We start from the raw sequence: 21,625 nt of genomic DNA on the forward strand, positions 1-21,625 counted from the left end.
TGACTACACATAGATATGATAAGGATACCCAGCATGCCTTTGTGGGAGATCATTCAGGTCAGATCACTCTTCTGAAACTGGACGAACAGACATGTTCGGTCATTACTACACTAAAGGGACATGAAGGTAAGACCGCATACACATTTACTATTTATCTGTGCTATCGTACCATTCACATTACTCTATGTACTGTACATAAAGCCTCATTGGAATGCTGAAATTGTTTTAATATACTGACATAATCTTTTTTTATTATTTTGTAAAATAGTAAAAATAACAAATAAATATAAAATTTTATAGTATTAAAGTTGAATTTCTGTAAAGCTATTTATGTATATATACATATATGTGTGTGTACGTGTAACTTTAACACATTGTTTACTTTATTTCTGAGTGATTTATAACTTTGAGGACATCCCGAAAGCTCAGGTTAATTTTATTTTTATGGCTCTTCTTACTATACACGTTGTTTTATAGCAGCTTCACAGAAATACATAATGTTAATGTTTATAATACCTTAATGCCTTATAGTCAGATTTAGCTCACTTTTGACCACTGTTTTATCTCTAAACTAGAGCTTGCTTTTATTCAACATGTACACGAATCTATATGACCCTGGAGCACAAAACCAGTCTTAAGTGTCAATTTTTCAAAATTGAGATTTATACATCATGCTGAATAAATAAGCTTTCCATTGATGAATGGTTTATTAGGATCGGACAATATTTGTCTGAGATACAACTATTTGAAAATCTGGAATCTGAGGATGCAAAAAAATCTAAATACTGAGAAAATCACCTTTAAAGTTGTTCAAATGAAGTTCTTAGCAATGCATATTACTAATCAAAAATGAAGTTTTAATATATTTACGGTAGGAAATTTACAAAAGATCTTCATGGAACATGATCTTTACTTAATATCCTAATGATTTTTGGCATAAAAGAAAAATCTGTAATTTTGGCCCATGCAATGTTTTTTTTTTTTTTGGCTATTGCTACAAATATACTCCAGTGACTTCAGACTTGTTTTGTGGTCCAGGGTCACAAATCTGAGTGTGTTTTGTGATGGTCTTTATAGTTTTATGAAAGAAAAGCAACTGATTTTGCGTCTGTCTCTGTCTGTCTGTAGGTAGTGTTGGTGTGTTATACTGGGATCCGGTTCAGAGGTGGCTGTTCTCCGGAGCGTCTGATCACAGTGTGATCATGTGGGACATTGGTGGCAGACAGGGACGCACATTACTACTGCAGGGACACCAGTGAGAACACACACACACTGCCACATGTGCTACCAGGCTGTAAATGGAATAGAAACCTAAGACAGAGAACTATTTGTCTATTTTCAGTTCCAACTCTTTTCTTTAGAAAAGTGAATGATTTTCATGACATTGTTTGATTACTGGCTGTTGAGCATGTGTGTTGTTCCAAAATATACCGGTTCTGACATGTCTCAGCCCACACAATCGATGCAATGTAAGAGATAGCACACACTCAACCAGTCCTTATCGCAAAATAAAATCACTTGATGCAAGAGATTTTGATACAAGACCCTCATGGGGTTCATTTTGCAATAATGACTGTTTAACTGCACAATTATCTTCTTATTTCATAGATGCTTACCAAATAAGTAAATAATTGAACATGAAGGATTGATTTGAGTTTGAATTATTCTATTATTTGAGATTAAAGAGACTGCAGAGTGACGTAAATGTCTGGGGTCATTTAATAATTAATACTTTCATTCAGCCAAGATGCATTCATTTGATCAAACATGACAGTAAAGATATTTCTAATGTTACAAAAGATTTCCATTTCAAATAAATGCTGTTCTTTTGAACCTTCTATTCATAAAAGAATTCTAAAAAATAAAATGCATGTCATTTTCCACAAAAATATGAAGCAGCACAACTGTTTTCAACATTGATAATAATCAGAAATGTTTCTTTAGCAGCATGTTAGAATGATTTCTGAAGATCATGTGACACTGAAGAGTGCAGTGATGATGCTGAAAATTCAGCTGTGCCTCACAGAAATAAATTATATTTTACAATATATTCAAATAAAAAAACAACTATTTAAAACGGTAATAATATTTAGCAATTTTTCTGTTTTTACTGTATTTTTTGATCAAATAAATACAGCATCAGTGAGCATAAGAGACTTCATTTAAAAACATTAAACATCTTTCGACCCCAAACTTTTGCGTATATAGGGTGTCAGTTGTCTGGGACAGTCAGTCATTCTCTCTCTGTTTGTGTCTCAGTGAGAAGGTCCAGGCGCTGCGGTATCTGCCGTTGACCCGTCAGCTGGTGTCCTGCTCTGCCGATGGAGGAATAACAGTGTGGAACATGGAGACAACACGAGAAGAGGTGCTAAATAATTCTAAATACTAATGTAGTACAAGCTCAGATAGACTTGCTGGTCAAAGAGGAAGTTGTCTCTCACACACACACACTCCGATATTAAAGTGTATGATTGAACGAGTCCATGGCCAAATTGTCTAATCATGAAGCAGTGACGAACTTTCATGCCGTCGTCATGGCAACCTCTGCGTCAGTCATCAAAGTCACATCCGTCTCTATGGTGACCAGAAAGCGACTCAAAATGTCATGGAGGCGTACGTTATCTCTCTCTCTGTATCTCTTTCTTCCAGGCTCCGCAGTGGCAGGAAAGTGATTCCTGTCAGAAATGCGAACAGCCCTTTTTTTGGAATATAAAGCAGATGTGGGACTCGAAGACCTTGGGGCTCCGACAGGTACTGAGTGCAAAAGTACAGTTAAAAATATAAAGATCTGAATCGGTTGCTCCCCCTCTGACATCATGTCTTCATAAACATTTTGATAATATTTTGGTCTTATTTTAGCCTGTTACACATCTGCACTTTTCAGTTGTCTTAAAGGAATAGTCCACCCAAAAATGAAAATTTGCTGAAAATGAACTCACCATCAAGTCATCCAAGATGTAGATTAGTTTTGTTTCTTCCTCAACATGTGTCGAGAAATGTAGCATTGCATCATTGTCTCTAAAGGTGTGTTTTTTGCAGTGAATGGGTGCCGTCAGAATGAGAGATTCGTTCTACTTTTTCACTGGAGAAAGCATTATTATGAATAGAGGACTCGTGTTAAATTAAGTTTAAGTTTGCAGTTAAAAATGTTGTCACGGTGGATTTGTTTCTTGCATGGACTGGTGTTTTGTGTTTTATTGTTATGTTTTTATCAGCTGTTTGGACTCTCATTCTGACGGCACCCATTCACTGCAGAGCATCCATTGCTGAGCAAGTGATGTGATGCTGCATTTCTCCTCATCTGATCTGATAAAGAAACAAATGCATTTACATCTAGGATGAGTACAAATTCAAAAGGTTTTTGGGTGAAATATTCTTTTAAGGAAGCATCTCAGTGCCTCATGATGTACTGCCCATGTCATTTCCTGTCCTCAGCATCACTGCAGGAAGTGTGGCAAGGCGATCTGTGGGAAGTGTAGTTCTAAACGCTCCACGTACCCCATCATGGGCTTTGAGTTCCAGGTGCGCATGTGTGACGACTGCTACGACACAATCAAAGAGGAAGAGTGAGTTCTTTTGCCTCTTCTGTTTGGTTCTGTGTTGATACATCAGATGGTTTTTCTTATTCTTGTCTATTTGCATTTGCGCGTTGCAGTCGGACTCCTCTGGCTACGTTTCATGAAGGGAAACACAACATCGGTCACATGGACATGGACCCGAGCCGAGGACTGATGGTCACCTGTGGGAGTGATCGAGTTGTTAAGGTCTTGATATCTTATATTAAGTGACTATAAATAGCATATCATCATACAGTTTGGGTTATTTCTGAGGTATGGAGTGTCTGTACTGACACAGTATGTGCAGTGTTATATGCATGGATTATTTAGATTACTTACTACGTTTTTCACACTGTTTAGTATATGAACAGATCACACTGCATGGAACATCATATCCTACATTTTGTACAATGAAACAGAAATAATATCAGCCATGATTTTTGACATCTCTCCTCCCCGACTTGATTAATTAAACAAATTTGTGACACAATTCCATTAAAAAAAATAAAAATAAAAATAATAATAAATAAAACAAGCTTTTTATTTCTAATGTGATTATAATAAAAAAAAAACATTATCGTTTTCAGTAAAAATGTGCATTCATTTTCATAAAATTCAACTCAAATTAAAAATTTTGCCATAGCAACTAACTGAAAAAAATCTCAGTTTAACTTTACTGAAATTGCTTAAAGTAAAATTGAGATATTGATTAATTTAAGGATATATATGGACGTATTTAAAAAATGACAAAAGCACAGCACAGTTAGACTAAAATGTAATTGTAAACTGAAAATTAAAAAAAATCTAATTCAAAATATTAATAAATACTATAATATATGAATAGTACTAAAATAACACTACTTGTAAGACATTATTGTGAAATATTAATATTAGACAGAAAAAGAAATTAAAATTAGAAACGTTGCCATGGCAGCCAACTGAAATAAGTTCAAGCTGAAGTACTAAAACTGAAATGAAACTGAATAAAGCTGTTTAGAAGTATTTAAAAAAATAATAATAAATATGTAATAATAAAAATGACAAAAGCACATAATAAAATTACTAAATTTATTCAAAATCGTATTAAATACTATAATCGAGTATGAATAATACTTCTAGTGTGTCATAAAGGGATACTGCCATATTCTGTAAGCTGTTCATATTACCTTTAGCATGAAACATATGCAACTCAAAATGAATTAATTTATTCATGATTTCACCTGTTCTGATTGTGATGAATGAAGTCTTCTCCCTGCTGATGGTCTGATTGGTCTGTGTGCAGATCTGGGACATGACGCAGGTGGTGGGCAGCAGTGTAGCGGCGGGATTCTCTCCTCGCTGATTGGCTGTTTCTGAAGGCACCGCCCACACTCCGCCAACAGAGATCATGGAAACGCTCACCTACCTGTCTTAACTCTCTCGTCCTTCAGCTGTGGAGTCTGTGCAAAACGGACACTTCAGCACGGTGTCTGTGAATATGTGTGTGGTTGGGATGCTCCTTGATTTTATGAATCAGTCGTTCAAGTCTCGTATGAGGTATGATGACCTGGATTTGAGTAAACATGAACTCAAGGTACTTCTGAAAACACAATATTTGTGCTCTTTCTGTGTGTGTGTGTGTGTTTGTGTGTGTATGTGGCGCTTTGTCACAGACTGAAGGTTTCTGGCATTTTGTATTTCCTCTATCCAGAAGTACCACTCGAACACAGGAAGTATTCCTTCATCACATCCTGTTTCTTCTTCAGCCATCTTTCTTGTTTATCCATTTTACTTTTTAGAATTTGAATGCTACTACTGGTCATAGTAACCAGCACTCATGTTACCATGGAAATTAGTGTTCCATAGTAACGATGGAACATTCCCGTACAAACTCTAAAATGTGACTGGAAGCCCAACAGTGAAGTGAAGATAGAGTTCAAACTAAGAGACGGACAGGTTCAGGTCAGATAGGTGAGGGACATTAAGTGTAGCATAAAATCCATGGAGCATAGTTAATACCGTAGTGTTCAATTGTAAAACACTATTTATAGCACTAATTATCGGTTCTCTGTGATTTAAGGACAAATTATAGTATGGAGGCTTGTTTCTGCCATGAGATTTTAAAAAAAGAAGTTGTTGCTTTTTTTTTATCTATTGTTTCTTTTTTTTTTCTTTTGTTTGTCTGTGTATTATTTTTTTTAATTATTGACCCAACATAAAAAATGGTAATTGTAACATTTTATCTCACAGTTCTGAATTTTTTTTCATGCAAATTCCAAGGTTTAAACATGTAATTGTTTAAAAAAAAAAAAAAAGTCAAAAAATTCTGAGTTTGCATTAATTCTAGCTTTTTTTCTGAATTCTAAATTTACATCTCATAATTCTGTTTCCCCCCCACTGAATACAAATGTTAATTGCGACTTTTTAATCTCACAATTATGTGTGTGTGTGTATATATATGTGTGTGTGTGTGTATAAATATAAGAAGAATTGCAAGAAAAAAGTCAGAGTTGTGAGAATTAAACTCAGAATTGTGCAAAAAAAAAAAAAAAAAAGTCAGAATTTGTGAGATAAAAAGTTGCAATTACCTTTTTTTATCCCATGGTTGAAACAAACTTTCATATTAGAGTGATATTTATCCCAACAATTGTCAGCATTTACAACATTTACTCATATCTTTCCAAAACTCAGATCACTTGCTTACTTCTGTGGAACAGAAAATTAGATGTTTACCAGAATGTAGATGCTGCTCTTTCCATACACTGGAAGTGAATGAGGACTGAGGCTCCAACAGAGCGTCCTAAAATTAGTCCATACAGCTTGTGTACTATATATCAACTCTTCTGAATCCATATAATAGCTTCTACAAACCAGAATTGACAAAAAATGAAGAATAAAAATAGTCTTTAAGACCTGTGTGTGATATTAATTGTGCTATATTCCAACAAATAGTTTCTTCTCATTAGCATAATCTTAACGTGCCAGTTTGCAATATGTTTTGATGATGTCAAACCTGACAAATAGACATTAGTCTGGGTAGTGCCGTATCTAATTTTCATTTTTGAGAAATGAAAATAAAGCCGTGGTTGTCCAGTGGAAGAAAGGTCTTTCCGAGAACAAAACTTTCTGAAGAAAAAACTCCATAAGCCAGTTTTTGAAAGTTGTGAAAATTACGATCTAAGAGTTTTATACAGTGCGTAAGTCTGTCCCTCACAGCCTTATTTCATTCAATATAGCACCTAAACTGACTAGGTCGGTATATGCAAATTGAAATTGACGCACTAATGTCACTTTGGCCAATGAGAAGAGAGAATTCTAACCTGTTTACAAACATTATAACTGACCAGCGCTGTTTGTTTTACTTCAGTTCTTTCTTTTCATCTTTCAGGACTTTCTCTCAGTCGTTCTCCCTCGTTCATTGTCTTTCAGAGTTCTCTGTTCCTTGCACTGAGTTGCACAGACTGTGTGTGTTCATGATCTGACATCTGTGCAAGTGTTTGCATTAAAAGGCTGGTTTGTGTCTGTGTTAAACGCTTGCTCGTTTCCATATACGTCCCATTCTGAGCTTTGTAAATAATTTACTTCCCATTCATGAGATTTTGCAGCTGATTTTCCTCATTTAATGTAAAAAATCAAACCGGGCATGAATGTAAGAAGAGCTGTTGAATGCAGTGATGTCACAGAAAGTAGGTTTTCTATGATGTCGTTGTTGTGTGACATCATTTTTGTGTCATTTAACTGGAAAGATACTGACTACAATTGTAATTTCTCATCAGGGAACTGAGGGAGTTCTGTTTTCTCTGTTTTTGTTCGTTCTTTTTCCTTCATTTACCTTAAAAACGTGCTGCGAGTCAAGGGTGAATCTCGCGAAATTTGACAAGAATATTGTGAGATTCATCCCAATTTTGTTGCGAGTTATTGCTCTTATGTGTCTTAACATCTGTTTTACTGAAACTGACACTTCAGGGAGGCCGATATCGAGGTTCAGTTTAACCTCCATGTAAAATCACACAAACTGTTCTCTTTATCTTCAGGCTTTAAAAAATTGTAAGGTTCAACACGCTTCTAATGATCAAACCCTAAAACTGTAAATAACTCTAAATGACTTGTTTTTCTATGTGCTTTTTTTCTAAAACTTACTTTACTTCAGTAGCTCAGTAATGAATTATTATTCTCTCTATGTATACAAAGTTGAGTTCAGACATCTGTATTTTTCATATAAAACTCTTCTGCCGCTAATATGAAAACTGATGACTGTAGTTTCAGTCAGATTGAACGAAATATTACAATAAAGATCTAAGCTGTATCTCATGTGAGAGATATAGTTCTTCTGGTCATTTAAATTGCATGCTGAAGTTGTTTTTTCTTTATTTTATTTTTTTTTACACTTATGGTGAATTCTAAGGGAAATGGTGATGGAAAATTGGAAGAAAACATTATATTGCAGTGCTTTTGCATTCGCTCACATATAAGTATTGCATGAGCTCGCAAAACTGATGATGGAAAACTGGTAAATATTATGAGATGGGAGGTAAAATGTGAGTTTTTGTGAGTGAATACAAAATTTCTTGGGGGAGTATAAGTTTTGCAAATGAATGCAAAAGCACACAATATAGTTTTACAGTAAGAATTAAAAGTTTTAGTAATTGCCATAAAAATATAACAATGCAAATCTTAATATATGTATATATTGTGTGTGTGTGTGTGTGTGTGTGTGTGTGTGTGTGTGTGTGTGTGTGTGTGTGTGTGTGTTTTTGCGCCACACACACACCAGTGCTATTTTAGGATGTTTGAGCTATTATTATAGTTTTATTACAATTTAGAAATTGTATTTATTTATTTATTTTGCTTTAAAGTTTTAATAATTTATTTCTGTGATTTTGCCTTTTTTTCTATATGTCTGTAGTTTTTATTTAATTTTCACTTAAAATTAAGTGAAAATTAGAAATGATTTCTTGGAAACATGGAATATGCTTTTTAAAATACTTTTTTTATTTTATTTCAGTTAATGTTTATTATATTTTCAAGTCACTATTTTTTCAAGTAAGATTTTTGTTAAATATAATAACCCTGATGTACACCAACACACCTTCAAAGACATTTATTAAAGTGACGAAGTACAGTCATAATTAATAATTAATAACCCAGTCTATATTTGTAGAAATGTTATCAAATGTTACTATCAGAACAAATACAGATTAAAAAAAAAAAAACTCCATATCACTTCCTCATTTTCTGGAACATCAGGTGACCCTATCAAATCAAAGAAACGTCCAATCACAGGCCTCCAAGAACAGGAAGTGTCCTTTTCACTCAGATTCCTGTGCTGCACCAGGTGATTGGCTGTGAGTGAGTGATTGACAGCTGGGGTGACTCCGGTCAGAACGGGTTCCCACCTGATTGACCTGATTCGCTGGAGTCACCGGCACAGTGAGAGTGAGGACGCACTGTGATTGGCTGAGATTGATCACATGGTGTCAGAACGAACTGTTGGAAAAGAGCGTTTCCTGCGTTTGATTTGACCAATGACAGGAGAGAACTGAAATGTACAAGGAAGAAGCAGGAAGTAGTCACTGAGGTAAAAGACTTAAACATATTTAAGCATTTATTGAGCATAACAGTCATTCACACCTTTCAGATTAATCTACAGCTAAAAGTCTGTTGTGAGACACTGTGAGTGAGCACATTCACACGGCTTTATGGGTGAGACTAATGTGTCTAAACTGTTCAAATATCTTGTGTATTAGTTAGTGTTCTCCATCTATTTGTGATGCCCTTTCTTTAGTGAGGCTGGAAGCTTTTGGCCAGATCCTCCATGACGCTCATGAATTTCTGATCTTCTAGCTGTGAACTGTGCGTCCAGGCCAAGGGAAGATGAGCCGACACCATCTGCCGATCTAATGCATGTAAAACACAAAGACAACAGGATGTTTAACACATGAAATCATCTGGAGTAATGATTCCTATTGCCTGAAGAATCAATAGAGAGCAGGTTGTTAATTGATGAAATATGCCTCTGTAGAAGCCATGTGTCTGATTTCCACTGCACTACCCATCATCCCCCAGCAAGACCACCAATCAGAGAGGTCACTGTTACCATGGAAATGACAATCAAGATCACAACAGTGAGTGTTTGCACTGGCCAAGTAACTTTTCATGTCTAGGTATCAGAAATCAGAACTGTACTGGTGCACAAATAGGGGTTTTGCAACAATTTATTTTTAAGTTAGTAGTTTAGTTTTGGTCTACCAGTTCTGAAAACATGGCTACATATGTGCATGAGATATTTATGTAAAATATATATAGATTATTATTATTTTGATATTAATTTGAGAAGAAAGAGAGCTTAAGGCAAGACACCACTGTTCTTTTTTCTTTTCTTTTTTCTACAGGAATTGGTTAATTTTGAGATTTTGCCTTGAATGAGTTTTCTCTTAGACTAGTAGGGGAGAAACATAAAAAAAAACTAATTTAAGTGTATTTTATTAATTTGCATCTGTAGAGCTCACCTACAATGCATATCTTTAAAGGCTATTTCCTAAAAAAAAAAATTATTTACTTCGATAGTATTTGCATACGCCAAAATATATATACTGAAGGTTTTTACAGAGGGTTTTGTTCATATAAATCATATAATTCACCTGATAACAATTTATGCCTAAAATATGATTTTTATTTTACTGCTGTTAACAGTATTTTCTAAATTAATGAGAGCTTAAGATAAATTCAAAATCCTCTGTAAAAAGCAAAAAAAAAAAAAAAAAAACTTGCTTTATTCGATGTTCATATTTCTATTCTTGAAATATATGCAAATTAGTGCATATTTAATTATCTGATTTCTCATTAGCATATTTTAATTTAAGAAAACATGAACTGTGATCCATCAGCTTGGTAAAAGTATGGTAATATCTTATTCACCAGTAGTCTAGCCTTAAAGTCAGAGTAGTGACTGTTTGGTCTGTTTGTTTTTCCTGGCCCTAGAAGGTCATAAGGTCGCTGTGAGTTCACTCCAGCCGTGTCTGGTACAGAAGCTCCCTTTCTCGATCTTTCTCGCTCTTTCCTTCTCCTTTCATCCTCCTCTTGCTATGCTCCGTTCCTCTCTTTCATCACTCATTGTATTCTCCTCATCTTCTCTCTACTGCTCATGCTTTTCATCAGCATCTTTCACCCATGGTACAGGAACACCAACTCACAATTGATTCATTTAGACTTTTGCATGTTGCTATGCTAATTCAGAAACTATGGACGCTTATTTCTGTCATAAACGAAAAATATTTTAAAAAGGTAATTGCAAATTTATATCTCACAATTCAGACTTTACATGTTATTATCTTGCATTTGCAAGTTATATTTTCATAATTGCAAGTTTACATTTTGCAAATCTGACTTTTTTTTTTTTTTTTTAGAAGTCTGAGTTTACATATTTTTTAAGAATTCTGTTTTTACATCTCTCAGTTCTTACTTTTTTTGCCTCAGAATTATGTGGACATTTTGTAATTCTGACTTTTTAATCAGACTTTTTCTGATATTTTTTATTTTTTTTTGGAATTCAAATTTTCTGTCTCACAATTCTGGCTTTTTTCTCAGAATTCAAAATTACACAATTCTGAATTTTCAGCTCAAGGGGTTGGGTCAGGAGTCTGAATTTTTTTTTTGGGGGGGGGTAGGATTTACTGAGAAAAAAGGTAAAACTGCAAGATGTAAATTCAGAATATCAGTTTAGAAATTGCAATTCCAAGAAGAAAAACAGTCTGAATTTAGATAGGTCGCAATTACATTTATATTTTTCTTCCATAGCGAAAATAAGCTTCCATAGCATACTTTAAGATACATAACATGCACAAATATTGTGTAAAATAATAATTTCTAATTACACAGATGTTTCATTCATAATTTTCAGTACTAAAAGTATATTTATATCAGAATCTTTCCAAGCAATCTTGGATTAATTGTTTCACCCAAATTATTGCAATGCATTCTGAGATTGCTGTCTTTAAGAAAGGTGCAATGCTGCCTTAATATTTAACAAAAAAGTGAACAATTTAATACCTAAAACAAATATTCAAATGTTGCTTAATCTAATATTAAAAATGCAATATTTGTGCATCATGTACTTTTATGCAAATTAGAGTAGTACTTTAGCAACATGTTAATGCAGCTCTGTTGTGGCTCCCATGTGCTTCAACATTTTTGTGGTACATGCAGTTGCTTTCTGTCACTGATGAGATTTCATTTGCCGCCTATGTGGACAGCAAGGCGGCTCACTAGGTTTTGGAGCACAGCCAGTGTGTGTGCGCTTGTGTGGGTGTGTGTTTGCTCACCCTGAAAAAACCGCCCACTGGGATTCTTGACAGCCGCCTCGGACACAGCGAGCCACACGACCGTATCGGCCCCTTGCTCGGGTGTCCGCAAACGCTCCTTCATAGAGCTGTGGAAATCAGGCATTGCATTCGCAATGGCTAAAAAATGAGATTCAAGAATCAATCCATCAAGATCAGACACATGCAAATCAGTCTGAATAAATGTTAATGAAATATTTGCATTTATGCATTTAACAGACACTTTTATCCAATGCTTTCAATGTATATGTAACATTGTTGATTTGTCAAATAACATTTCCAGTGTCAAACTTGTAGGTAAATATGTCTGACGGAAACTGCATGTTTTAGGTGATGTATTTCTTTGTTTTTACAGTTTACCATGTAGCTTTTTGAAAATGCATCTATGCTCGGTTTAAATTTATGTTATAAAAACTGTGCATTTGCAGTTACTCGGCGTGTCGACCCATCCGGGGTGCATCACAGAGAAGTGGATGTTGGGGTGAGCTTTAGCAAACTGCTCCGTCATCACCACCTGCTGCCTCTGAAACACAAAGAAAGAAGTACATACAAGTTATTTCTAAAAGCACAAGAATCACTAACGTTATATACAGCAACTGAAGTCAGTCAAACAGTAAAGTCCTGTATATTTTACACTACTGTTCAAAAGTTTGGGATCAGTAGGATTTTTTGGGGACAGAAATTAGTACTTTTATTCAGCAAGGATACATTAATTTTTTCAAAAGTGACAGTAAAGACATTTCTAATTCAATTAAATTCTGTTCTTTTCATTAAGGAATCTTGACAAAAATGTATCACTGTTTCCATAAAAATATGAAGCAGCACAACTGTTTTCAACATTGATAATAATCAGAAATGTTTCTTGAGCAGCAAATCATATTAGAATGATTTCTGAAGATCATGTAACACTGAAGACTGGAGTAATGATGGTGAAAATTCAGCTGCGCATCACAGAAATAAATGATATTTTAACATATATTCACATATAGAACAGCTATTTTAGTTCAGAAATATATTTCACAATTTTTCAGTTTTTACTGAAATTGTAACCAAATAAATGCAGCCTTGAAGAGACTTTGATCGTAAGGCTGGATCATCCTAAAAATGTTCAAACTGTAGTTACAATTCACTGAACTGTAATCTAACAATGAACTCCATAACATAAATGATTAAACTAGCATATGGCATCATAAATAGTTTTTCTGTACAGTAGGTGGACACAAGCTCTCTATGTGTGTGTATATATACCTTGTTCTGTGCGTACACCATAGTGCCGTCATATCTGCCCCTCTGAGACTGCAGGTTTCCTGTCCGCAGTTTCTGCACCAGCATCCCACCGGATGATACTGTGATCTGAAAGAGAGGAGAGAGATGGTGACCATCTGACCTCCGTCTGTCGCTCTCAGTCTCTGGTTTACTCACCACTCTGGGCTCAGGACTCTTCTCCAGCAGAGGAATGAGGCTCTTGATGAGGATGTACACGGCTGAGGAACACAACAGAGACATCAGGTCAAAACAGTCTGCTAAGGCATCTAGCCCTGAGGAGCTGGTTTTGTTTGTTTGTTTGTTTGCTTGCTTACCCAGAGAGTTGCTAGCAAAGCTTTTCTCCAAACCCTCATCATTCTCCTCCCTCTTAGTCATCATACAGCCGGCGTTATTGATCTGTCACAGTCAATCCAATCAAACAACCAAATGATCATTCCTTCAGCTGGCTGCTAATGCCATTCAAAAGTATTAAAGTTACACTAACATTCACGTCTGGGGTCAGTAAGATTATTCATGTTTTTAAAAAAAAATAATAATAATTATCTCATGCTCACCAAGGAAATAAAAATAGAAATAAATCTTTTATAACAATACAAATGTATTTACTGTCATCTTTGAGCAATATTATGTTCTTGCTGAATCAATTTCGAATGAAATATAATATAATATATCTTTCTAATATAATATATCTTTCTGACCCCAAACATTTGAACAACAGTGTATACACAATAAAGCCTTACCAGGACGTTGAGAGTTTTGTACTTTTTCTTAAAAGACTCTGCAAACTCCCACACCTTCTTGGTCTCAGTAAGATCCAAAATATGCACATAGATCTCCTGCACCAGACACAGAGGCCAAAGGTCATGTATTTTACTAGACCATCTTGCATTAGAAACAGATGTTTCCAGACAGCGTGTATAAATAAACGGGTCATTTCAATGATTCAGTGGAGTTTTGCACAAATGGAAACTTGCAAACTACTACATTATTCTTCATTAAGCAGCTGTTTTCTCATTTTTACTGCAGGTTCAGTGGTGGAAGACATCTTTGTTACCACCAGCAGCTCCTTTAACTACTAAACTGCAGGCCAACAATCCCAGTCACTCCAATATTAACTCATACTTTGTTTCCAGACTCCTTGACGATCTCTGCTCTGGCTTCTTCTGCTTTGTCCTTGTTCCTGCAGACCATGTGGATGGTACCAGCGAAGAAGAGGGACAACAGAGGTTACACTGTGACCCAAAAGTGTTTGGAGACTTCAGAAAGCGTAGAAATGTTGGAATGTCATTGCTTTAGATAAATGCATAGATGCAGACAAATAAAATTAGATAAAATGCATACATTTAGATAAATGCAGAGCACAAGTAAACAACGGTCTAGCATCATCATCACCAACCACTGCTGATTTCATCAACGCGCACCTTTCTTGGCGATGGCCATGGCAGTGGCTTTCCCGATCCCGCTGTTAGCTCCAGTGATCATGAAGGATCGGCCTGCCACTGACGTCTCCAGGTCCTTCTCAACAAAGTTTTTAGACTCTGACAGATATGCCCCCCTGAGACACACACATTTAATTAGTCTCGAGATGTCACAGGGTTACCTTTGCACACACTTCTCAAAAAACTGCTAGATAGTTCAGTTAACTAATGAGTTCACTTTTTGCATGCTTTGAACTCTGACATCAAACTATTTTAAGATGAAGGATGTGGCAATGGAAGAACCCAGCTAACAAAAATATGTTCTAAAAAACTTTTTGCTAATATTCCAATTAATTTATGAAAATATTATTTCTGAATGTTCTCTAAACATTCAAAACATCAACTTTAAATGTTTTAAAAAAGGTTTTTTTTTTTATTTCTTAGCAATGTGAACATTAAAGAAACATTCCATTTGGTCATTTTACAAATATTACTTGAATGCTACTTCTGAATGTTCTCTGAACCAAGTAGCAACACTTAAAAAAAAAGTTAGATGTGCATTCAACTAAAAAGTTTTATTTTTTTATTTTTTTTTAAAAACCGGTCCATAAAAGATGTTCAGTTAATGTTTTTGTGCTAATACTTTGAGAACATTAATAAAGAAAACATGGAAATGTTTCCAGATGTTCTGAGAATATTCAAACGTAATAAGTGACGTCATTTTAAGAAAGGTTCGATTAATGATTTTCTGAATTTCTGAGAGCATTTCCTGTTAGCTGGGAATGTGTTTCAGTGTTGATTTTTGTATGATACAAGGTTCTGTATTTGTTCGCCACTTAACGTCCTGAAGCAAAACCACTCAAGATGCCCTGTCCTAATGTGCCACTTTGCGTCATCGCTTAGCTAATGAGAGCCGACTGTCAGTGCGTCCTCTGATAGCACCGCTCCTGGTATCGGCGGCGCTCGTGCCCTTGACCCGATCTCAAAGACTGGCTTTGTCCACGCGTGCCAGGCCAGGCGGAGGGATGCGAGGAGGTGCCGGGGGAATCCAGCTTTTCTCGGTAAATGCATGCACTGTTAAGGGTGATGTGTGTTGTATGATGGGACGTGAGAGGTCGAGCCGGGTGACAGTGTATTAGTAGGAAAAAACAGATGCAGATAAACAACAGACGATTTGAGTGTTTTTCTGACTTCCAAGAATTTATAAGAATGTATATGAAATTAAATTTCTTGGAAAACAGACGATTTGAGTGTTTTTCTGACTCCCAAGAATTTATAAGAATGTATTTTAAATTTTTTTTATTTGTTAACTAAACCTTTGACCCTTACCATAATTTGTTTTCATTGTGTTTATGATGCGCAACACTTTTGTAATGCATATTTTTGAAGAAAAACTAATGATTATGCTCCTGTTTTTAAGTAAAAAAAAAAAAAAAAAAATATATATATATATATATATATATATATATATATATATATATATATATATATATATATATATATACATATATAATAATTTAATAATTCTTTAATCATATCAGGGTTAGTTACTGCATTTTAATATTTCTACATGGGATTAAAAATCCAAGTAGGCCTGCAGAGAAATGCTGGACATTTTGAATATTTTGATAAATTAAAATTTAAGGTCAGAACCATTTGTTACTTGTTTTTCAGCCCCCATCACACATAATCTTTAATCAAACTCTTATAAATGAGGACTAATAAATGTATGATTAATACTTTAAATGTACAAAAATATGCTTTAAAAATGTATAAAATAAGAGAGAAACAGATGTAGTAGAATAACTGAAATCTGACCCATGCAATATTTAACATTATAATTATTTATGTTTAATATTACGTTAAATAGGCTGTAACATGATCCTTTATGCAACATATATTATATTATTCTATATTTGAATGTGCATTATTAAGGCATTATGTTTGTTAATGCTGTAATAAGGTGTTGTGATATTTCTGAAGCAGTGCAGCTCTTACTTGGTGAATTCGGTGAGTCCTTTGAGGAACCATGCTGAGTTCCGGTACAGAGACATCCTCACACCCGCGCTGTCGCTCAGGTCGCCCGCTGTGCTCGCGGATGCTCGCAGGTGCTTTTAACCGGCACCGGGGTCACATGAGTGCGCGTAGATCCACGCCACTCACCGATGGCCAACACTGTCTGCCCTCTGCCGGTAATAATAGACAAAACACGCCCCAGACTGCCAGACCTCTGATGTTTCAAAGCAGTTAGTTTGTGTGTCTGCTTTAGCTGACAGTTTGATAATAGTTAAGAATATATACGATCGTCTAGCCTATTTAATGCAGTATGCAATATAAATAATAATAATAATAGTACAACAATGTATGCTATAGGCCTATTATTAATAGTAATTACATATTATGGCCTTTTGCGTAATCAGATTCAGTATGGCGTATTTTCAGGCTTTTGCGCATGCGTTTAAATCTTGCGCGTTATTAAACTACTAGACTGTTACAGTCTACATAAAAAAAGACAATTTAAGCTAATTTACCATCAAAATATAGGCTTTATTATTTAATAACAACGGTTATATAGCCCCACCTATTGCCCGATCTCCATCAAATTTTGCATGTAGTTCGGGTCCGGGTAGTTTGCTTAAATTGGTTGTTTAATAATCTCAAATAATTTAAAGCGATTTGATTAACAGCTGGTTCTTGAGACAAAGTTGTTCAAAATGAGGAGATCTGACGTTTGATAAATCACTAGTTATACGTAAAACGCACATGGCATTTTATGCTTGTTCAAATGTTAGTATAATAAATTATTAAACGGCAGAATAAAAATCACAGGATGCATTTAACATGTGGGTAATAAAACAAATTCCTATATAAAACATTTTTAGTGTTTAATATGTTGATTATGAATATCTTTATATTGTTTTTGTATGGTTTGGTCACAAGGGATTGAGTCATAACGAATTATTAATTATGAAATTTATGAATTGTGAATTTATTGCAGCGGAAAGAATGTTCTCGCTACACCTGACCAGGTAAAGGTGTGAGGCAGATACTGACTCGCGCGGATCTCGGCCCCGCCCCCCGCTATCCGTGCGCGCCTGTGATTGGTCCACACCTGCGCGCGAGCAGAAACACAGCAACACCGGGGCGAGGTGAGACTGTCCCGGCTGAGCTCTGGACATGACCCCGCGCGGCGCTCCACGCAGAGGCTCGTTTAGGATCTGAGGGAGTCTGGAGTCTCAGGATGGTGAGCTGAGCTCGCGAGCGTGACACTGCTGCTCGTCATGCACTGTCTTCTTGTTAATGTTGCTGCCGTTTTCTCGCGTTAACATCACCAACAGGTCAAAACTATGAAGATACGAATCCGAGTGTCAGAGGGAGGTCAGATAGAGCTTTGTTTTTTGTGTCTTCTCTTCTGTAGAGCTGTTTGTCTGGGATCTGTCCTTATATTTGACCCTTTGTTGAGTTTTATTGCACACACACACACACACACACACACACACACACACACACACACACACACACACACACACACACACACTGTTCTTTTGCTGATAAGAGGGACATTTGTATTTCCTCTTGTGTCAGAAGACAAAGGTGCGTTTGTTGCTTTCATCTCTTTTCTTGGTTAAAAACATACATTTGCATTTTCATGTTCACATTTCCAGTATAAATGCATGACTGTGTCAATGTAAACTATACTTCGTTTTAGGACGTTATTACATGTAAAATGATTCATATAATAATTTTATAGTCTAAACCAGCACAGGCTTTTATTAGTTGTTAGTAGTTGTAGTGCAGTAATAGTTTTCACTGTATGCACTGGCAGATGTATTCAAGGTAAACATTTCAGAAAAACATGAGTTTCCTCAGAATTTAACTCATGACCTTGACATGCTCAAGCTTTTTTACCTGCCTTTTTTTATATTAGAATCGAGATTTAAGGTTATAAAAATGTATAAGAATATTATTTATTATGTTTATTATTATTATTTTTAAATTATAATTGGTGACTATTTTAGTCCCCCCCCCTCTTTTTTGTTGTTCATTCCAAATGGTCCTGAAGTAAAATGATTGCTTTTAAATTAAGCAATTAGAATTATGTTCATGTCACACTGCAGTATGTGTGTGTTAGAGTTATTTAATATTGATAATTTGTTGTTAAATTAATTGTAAAATATTGTTAAATTACTGCAATTATTATCAAATTAAGTATTAAGTATTTTTTTTAAATGTTCTTACTCTTGAGTTTGGTAATTGATGCTGATATAGTGTCAAATTATATATATATGCTTTGTTATTTAACAGCAATTATTTGACAAAGGAATGACAATGTAAATATTTCATGTAGTATATTTCATATTAACAAAATTGCTTTATTTAATAGCAGTAAAGCTCTATGGCATGTCCTCATTTAACTAGGTAAGCATGTGTGTGTGTGTGTGTGTGTGTGTTTGTGTTTGGTGGCAACAGTGATGCAGGCTCTTGGCAACAGGCCTAAAATATCAAACACAGATTCCCACTGGGGTCTCGTGAGTAGTCTTATGTTCATCACGGTCTCTTTGTGGTTTTAGTGTATCTGTAAGATACTGACTGTGTGCTGCTGGAAACGTATGTGTGTGTGTGTGTGTGTGTGTGAGAGAGAGCACACAGTTTCCCCATATTATTACTCCTAGTTATACTTTAACTGCGATAGTCTTGCGTTGTTTGACATTCCGACCATGACAAAGCATGTGGTATTTTACCTGTGTGTGTTTTGTGTTGTATTCAGGTCAATACTTCACATAATTTATCACATTCCCAAAAGCAGCTTAATGAAGCTTTCAGACATTTTCAGGACATTTGTGTCTCTGCCGTAGATGCGTTTCTTGCTGCTGTTCAGTCGTCAGGGGAAACTCCGGCTGCAGAAATGGTTCACGGCTCTCAGCGATCGCGACAAGAAGAAGATCATAAGAGACGTCATGCAAATGGTGCTGGTGCGACCGCCAAAGTCCTGCAACTTCCTGCAGTGGAGGGATCTTAAGATCGTCTACAGGAGGTCAGAGGTCACCTTCTTATCGCATGTGCTTTTGTCTGCATTAGAATGCTTTCTGTAACTTTCCGACTCTGTCGCTCTCTCCCATAGAATAATTTAACTCGACCTTTGACGCAAGTTAATGATCAGCCATTAAGCCCTAAAGCATTATGGTGCATTTACAGTCTCTCTGCATGCACCTTTTTAGATCTTTGCACATTAAAGTATCCTAATTTGGCATAGTCAGAAGATACGAAAACTACTAGAACATTTGCATGTTGAACTTTGACCTGCAGAGCAATTGTATTTGAACCTGATGCATCTTGTGGCATTTCTGTTCATCTGTTGTCCTAGATTAAGGGGACTTTGCATTGTAGCAGTACACACTGAAAAATAATGGCTGGCTGCAAAAGGGCTTGATAGTCCTTTAAGTTCATATGATTCATTTTCTTAAAAAAGTTCCTTAGAAAGCTCTGCTCAACTAAATATGGTTCCTTATTTGAAGACGAAAAGCTTCGGAAAAGAACCAGTGAAAAATGTATATACTGAAAAAAAGAGTATACTGATCCTGGATCAGCCTGTGGTTGTGTGTTGTATATAAAAACATTTAGTCACTCAGAGCAGCTTGAAACCCAGTGACACTGACCTCTGACCTCTGTCCTGCAGGTATGCTAGTCTGTATTTCTGTTGTGGTTTGGAGCAAGGGGACAATGAGCTGATCACACTGGAGCTTCTGCACAGATACGTCGAGCTGCTGGATCAGTACTTTGGCAATGTAAGGTTAAAAATCTAATCTGTAGTTTATTTAGAGTTTTTAAATAAATTCATACATTTAATCAGCAAGGATGCATTAAATTGATCAAAAGTGACAGTAAAGACATTTAGAATATATTTATATTTAATATATTATTATTTAATATATATAATACATTTATTTCAAATAAATACTGTGCTGTTCTATTCACCATATTATCCTGAAAAATATAATATTTCACAGTTTACACAAAAATATGAAGTAGCACATCTGTTTTAACATTGATAGTAATAAGAAATGCTTCTTAAGCAGCAAATCAGCATATTAGAATGATTTCTGAAGGATTATGTGATGCTGAAGACTGGAGTAATGATGCTGAAAATTCAGCTTTGCATCACAAAAATAAATTGCATTTTAAAATATATTCAAATAGAAAACACTTATTTTAAATTTTAATAATATCTTACAATTTGCTGTTTTTATCGTATTTTTAGTCAAATAAATGAAGCCTTATTGAGCAAAAGAGACTTCTTTTACAATTTTAACCATTCCACCCCTAATATATATATATATATATATATATATATATATATATATATATATATATATATATATATATATATATATATAAACATATGTGGCATATATAGAGTAATATTACTCATCCTCTTGGTAAGACTTTGATGTAATCAAGAGCATGTTAATGTGTTTTCTGAATGGTGTGAGTCATGTTTATATGTTTTTGGCATCTAGATCTGTTTGCATGTGTTGCAGGTGTGTGAATTAGACATTATTTTTAACTTTGAGAAGGCATACTTTATCCTGGATGAGTTTATTATTGGTGGAGAGGTGCAGGAGACATCCAAAGCATCTGTGGCCAAATCAATGGAGGAGGCAGATTCTCTTCAGGAGGTGAAACACACACACACACACACATGCAAGCTTGCTGAGGTGGTGATTCATCATTTTCTCACAGATGTGTGTGTACTATATGTACACAACCTGATCCTGTCTGCTTGACTGTTTGATTTTCAAATAAATTATTACAGAGGCATTCATGAATGTTATAACCTCATGAATATATGTATTTAATTCTTACACTGGTCAAATATAACTCAGAGACATTGTGTTTTGTCCTCATCTTTTGACAGACGATGGAGGAGTATTTAAACAAACCCACATACTGAAGGAACATGTTCAGATCATCACAGCCATCACCTCACTCCCCAAAGACACAACAACAAGAACTTCATATGCTGAATGTATTTAATTGAGCTTCCATACAAAGTCACAACACTGAA

The 21,625-nt window shown here is 35.3% G+C and overlaps 4 protein-coding genes across 6 annotated transcripts in view; 3 read left to right on the forward strand and 1 right to left on the reverse strand.

The window, feature by feature from the left end:
• Positions 1-2,452, forward strand: part of LOC109053853 (glia-derived nexin-like) — a 24,859-nt gene extending 22,407 nt beyond the window's left edge. Inside the window, exon 10 of the mRNA XM_042740228.1 lies at positions 2,434-2,452. The gene's annotated coding sequence lies outside the window, so the exon portion shown is untranslated. The remainder of the gene's footprint in view (positions 1-2,433) is intronic.
• Positions 1-5,655, forward strand: part of LOC109053852 (WD repeat and FYVE domain-containing protein 1-like) — a 12,123-nt gene extending 6,468 nt beyond the window's left edge. Inside the window, exons 6-12 of the mRNA XM_042740227.1 lie at positions 14-126; positions 1,129-1,255; positions 2,260-2,365; positions 2,650-2,751; positions 3,436-3,566; positions 3,656-3,764; positions 4,840-5,655. Of these exons, the coding sequence (XP_042596161.1) occupies positions 14-126; positions 1,129-1,255; positions 2,260-2,365; positions 2,650-2,751; positions 3,436-3,566; positions 3,656-3,764; positions 4,840-4,899 (748 nt within the window). The 3' untranslated portion in view covers positions 4,900-5,655. The remainder of the gene's footprint in view (positions 1-13; positions 127-1,128; positions 1,256-2,259; positions 2,366-2,649; positions 2,752-3,435; positions 3,567-3,655; positions 3,765-4,839) is intronic.
• Positions 5,656-9,110: 3,455 nt separating this feature from the next.
• LOC109080664 (dehydrogenase/reductase SDR family member 12-like) lies at positions 9,111-16,706 on the reverse strand. The gene is made up of 10 exons (XM_042740231.1): positions 16,558-16,706; positions 14,563-14,696; positions 14,264-14,346; positions 13,882-13,977; positions 13,456-13,537; positions 13,298-13,359; positions 13,124-13,228; positions 12,308-12,398; positions 11,858-11,995; positions 9,111-9,433 (listed from the first exon to the last, which is right to left on the reverse strand). Exons 1-10 carry the CDS (start codon positions 16,611-16,613, stop codon positions 9,318-9,320), a joined length of 963 nt encoding a protein of 320 aa, XP_042596165.1. The 5' UTR covers positions 16,614-16,706; the 3' UTR covers positions 9,111-9,317.
• A 932-nt stretch (positions 16,707-17,638) lies between these two features.
• Positions 17,639-21,613, forward strand: LOC109080652 (AP-1 complex subunit sigma-3-like). Of its 3 annotated transcripts, none has more exons than XM_042740239.1 (5): positions 17,639-17,803; positions 19,416-19,594; positions 20,237-20,345; positions 21,099-21,236; positions 21,476-21,613. In XM_042740239.1, exons 1-5 carry the CDS (start codon positions 17,801-17,803, stop codon positions 21,509-21,511), a joined length of 465 nt encoding a protein of 154 aa, XP_042596173.1. In that variant the 5' UTR covers positions 17,639-17,800; the 3' UTR covers positions 21,512-21,613. The 3 variants fall into 3 exon arrangements, with proteins under 3 accessions (XP_042596173.1, XP_042596175.1, XP_042596174.1); XM_042740241.1 differs by lacking the exon at positions 17,639-17,803 and adding an exon at positions 18,131-18,153; XM_042740240.1 differs by lacking the exon at positions 17,639-17,803 and adding an exon at positions 18,902-19,327.
• The last annotated feature ends 12 nt before the right edge of the window (positions 21,614-21,625 follow it).

The sequence above is a fragment of the Cyprinus carpio genome, chromosome B15 (assembly GCF_018340385.1).
Source record: "Cyprinus carpio isolate SPL01 chromosome B15, ASM1834038v1, whole genome shotgun sequence".
NCBI lineage: Eukaryota > Metazoa > Chordata > Actinopteri > Cypriniformes > Cyprinidae > Cyprinus > Cyprinus carpio.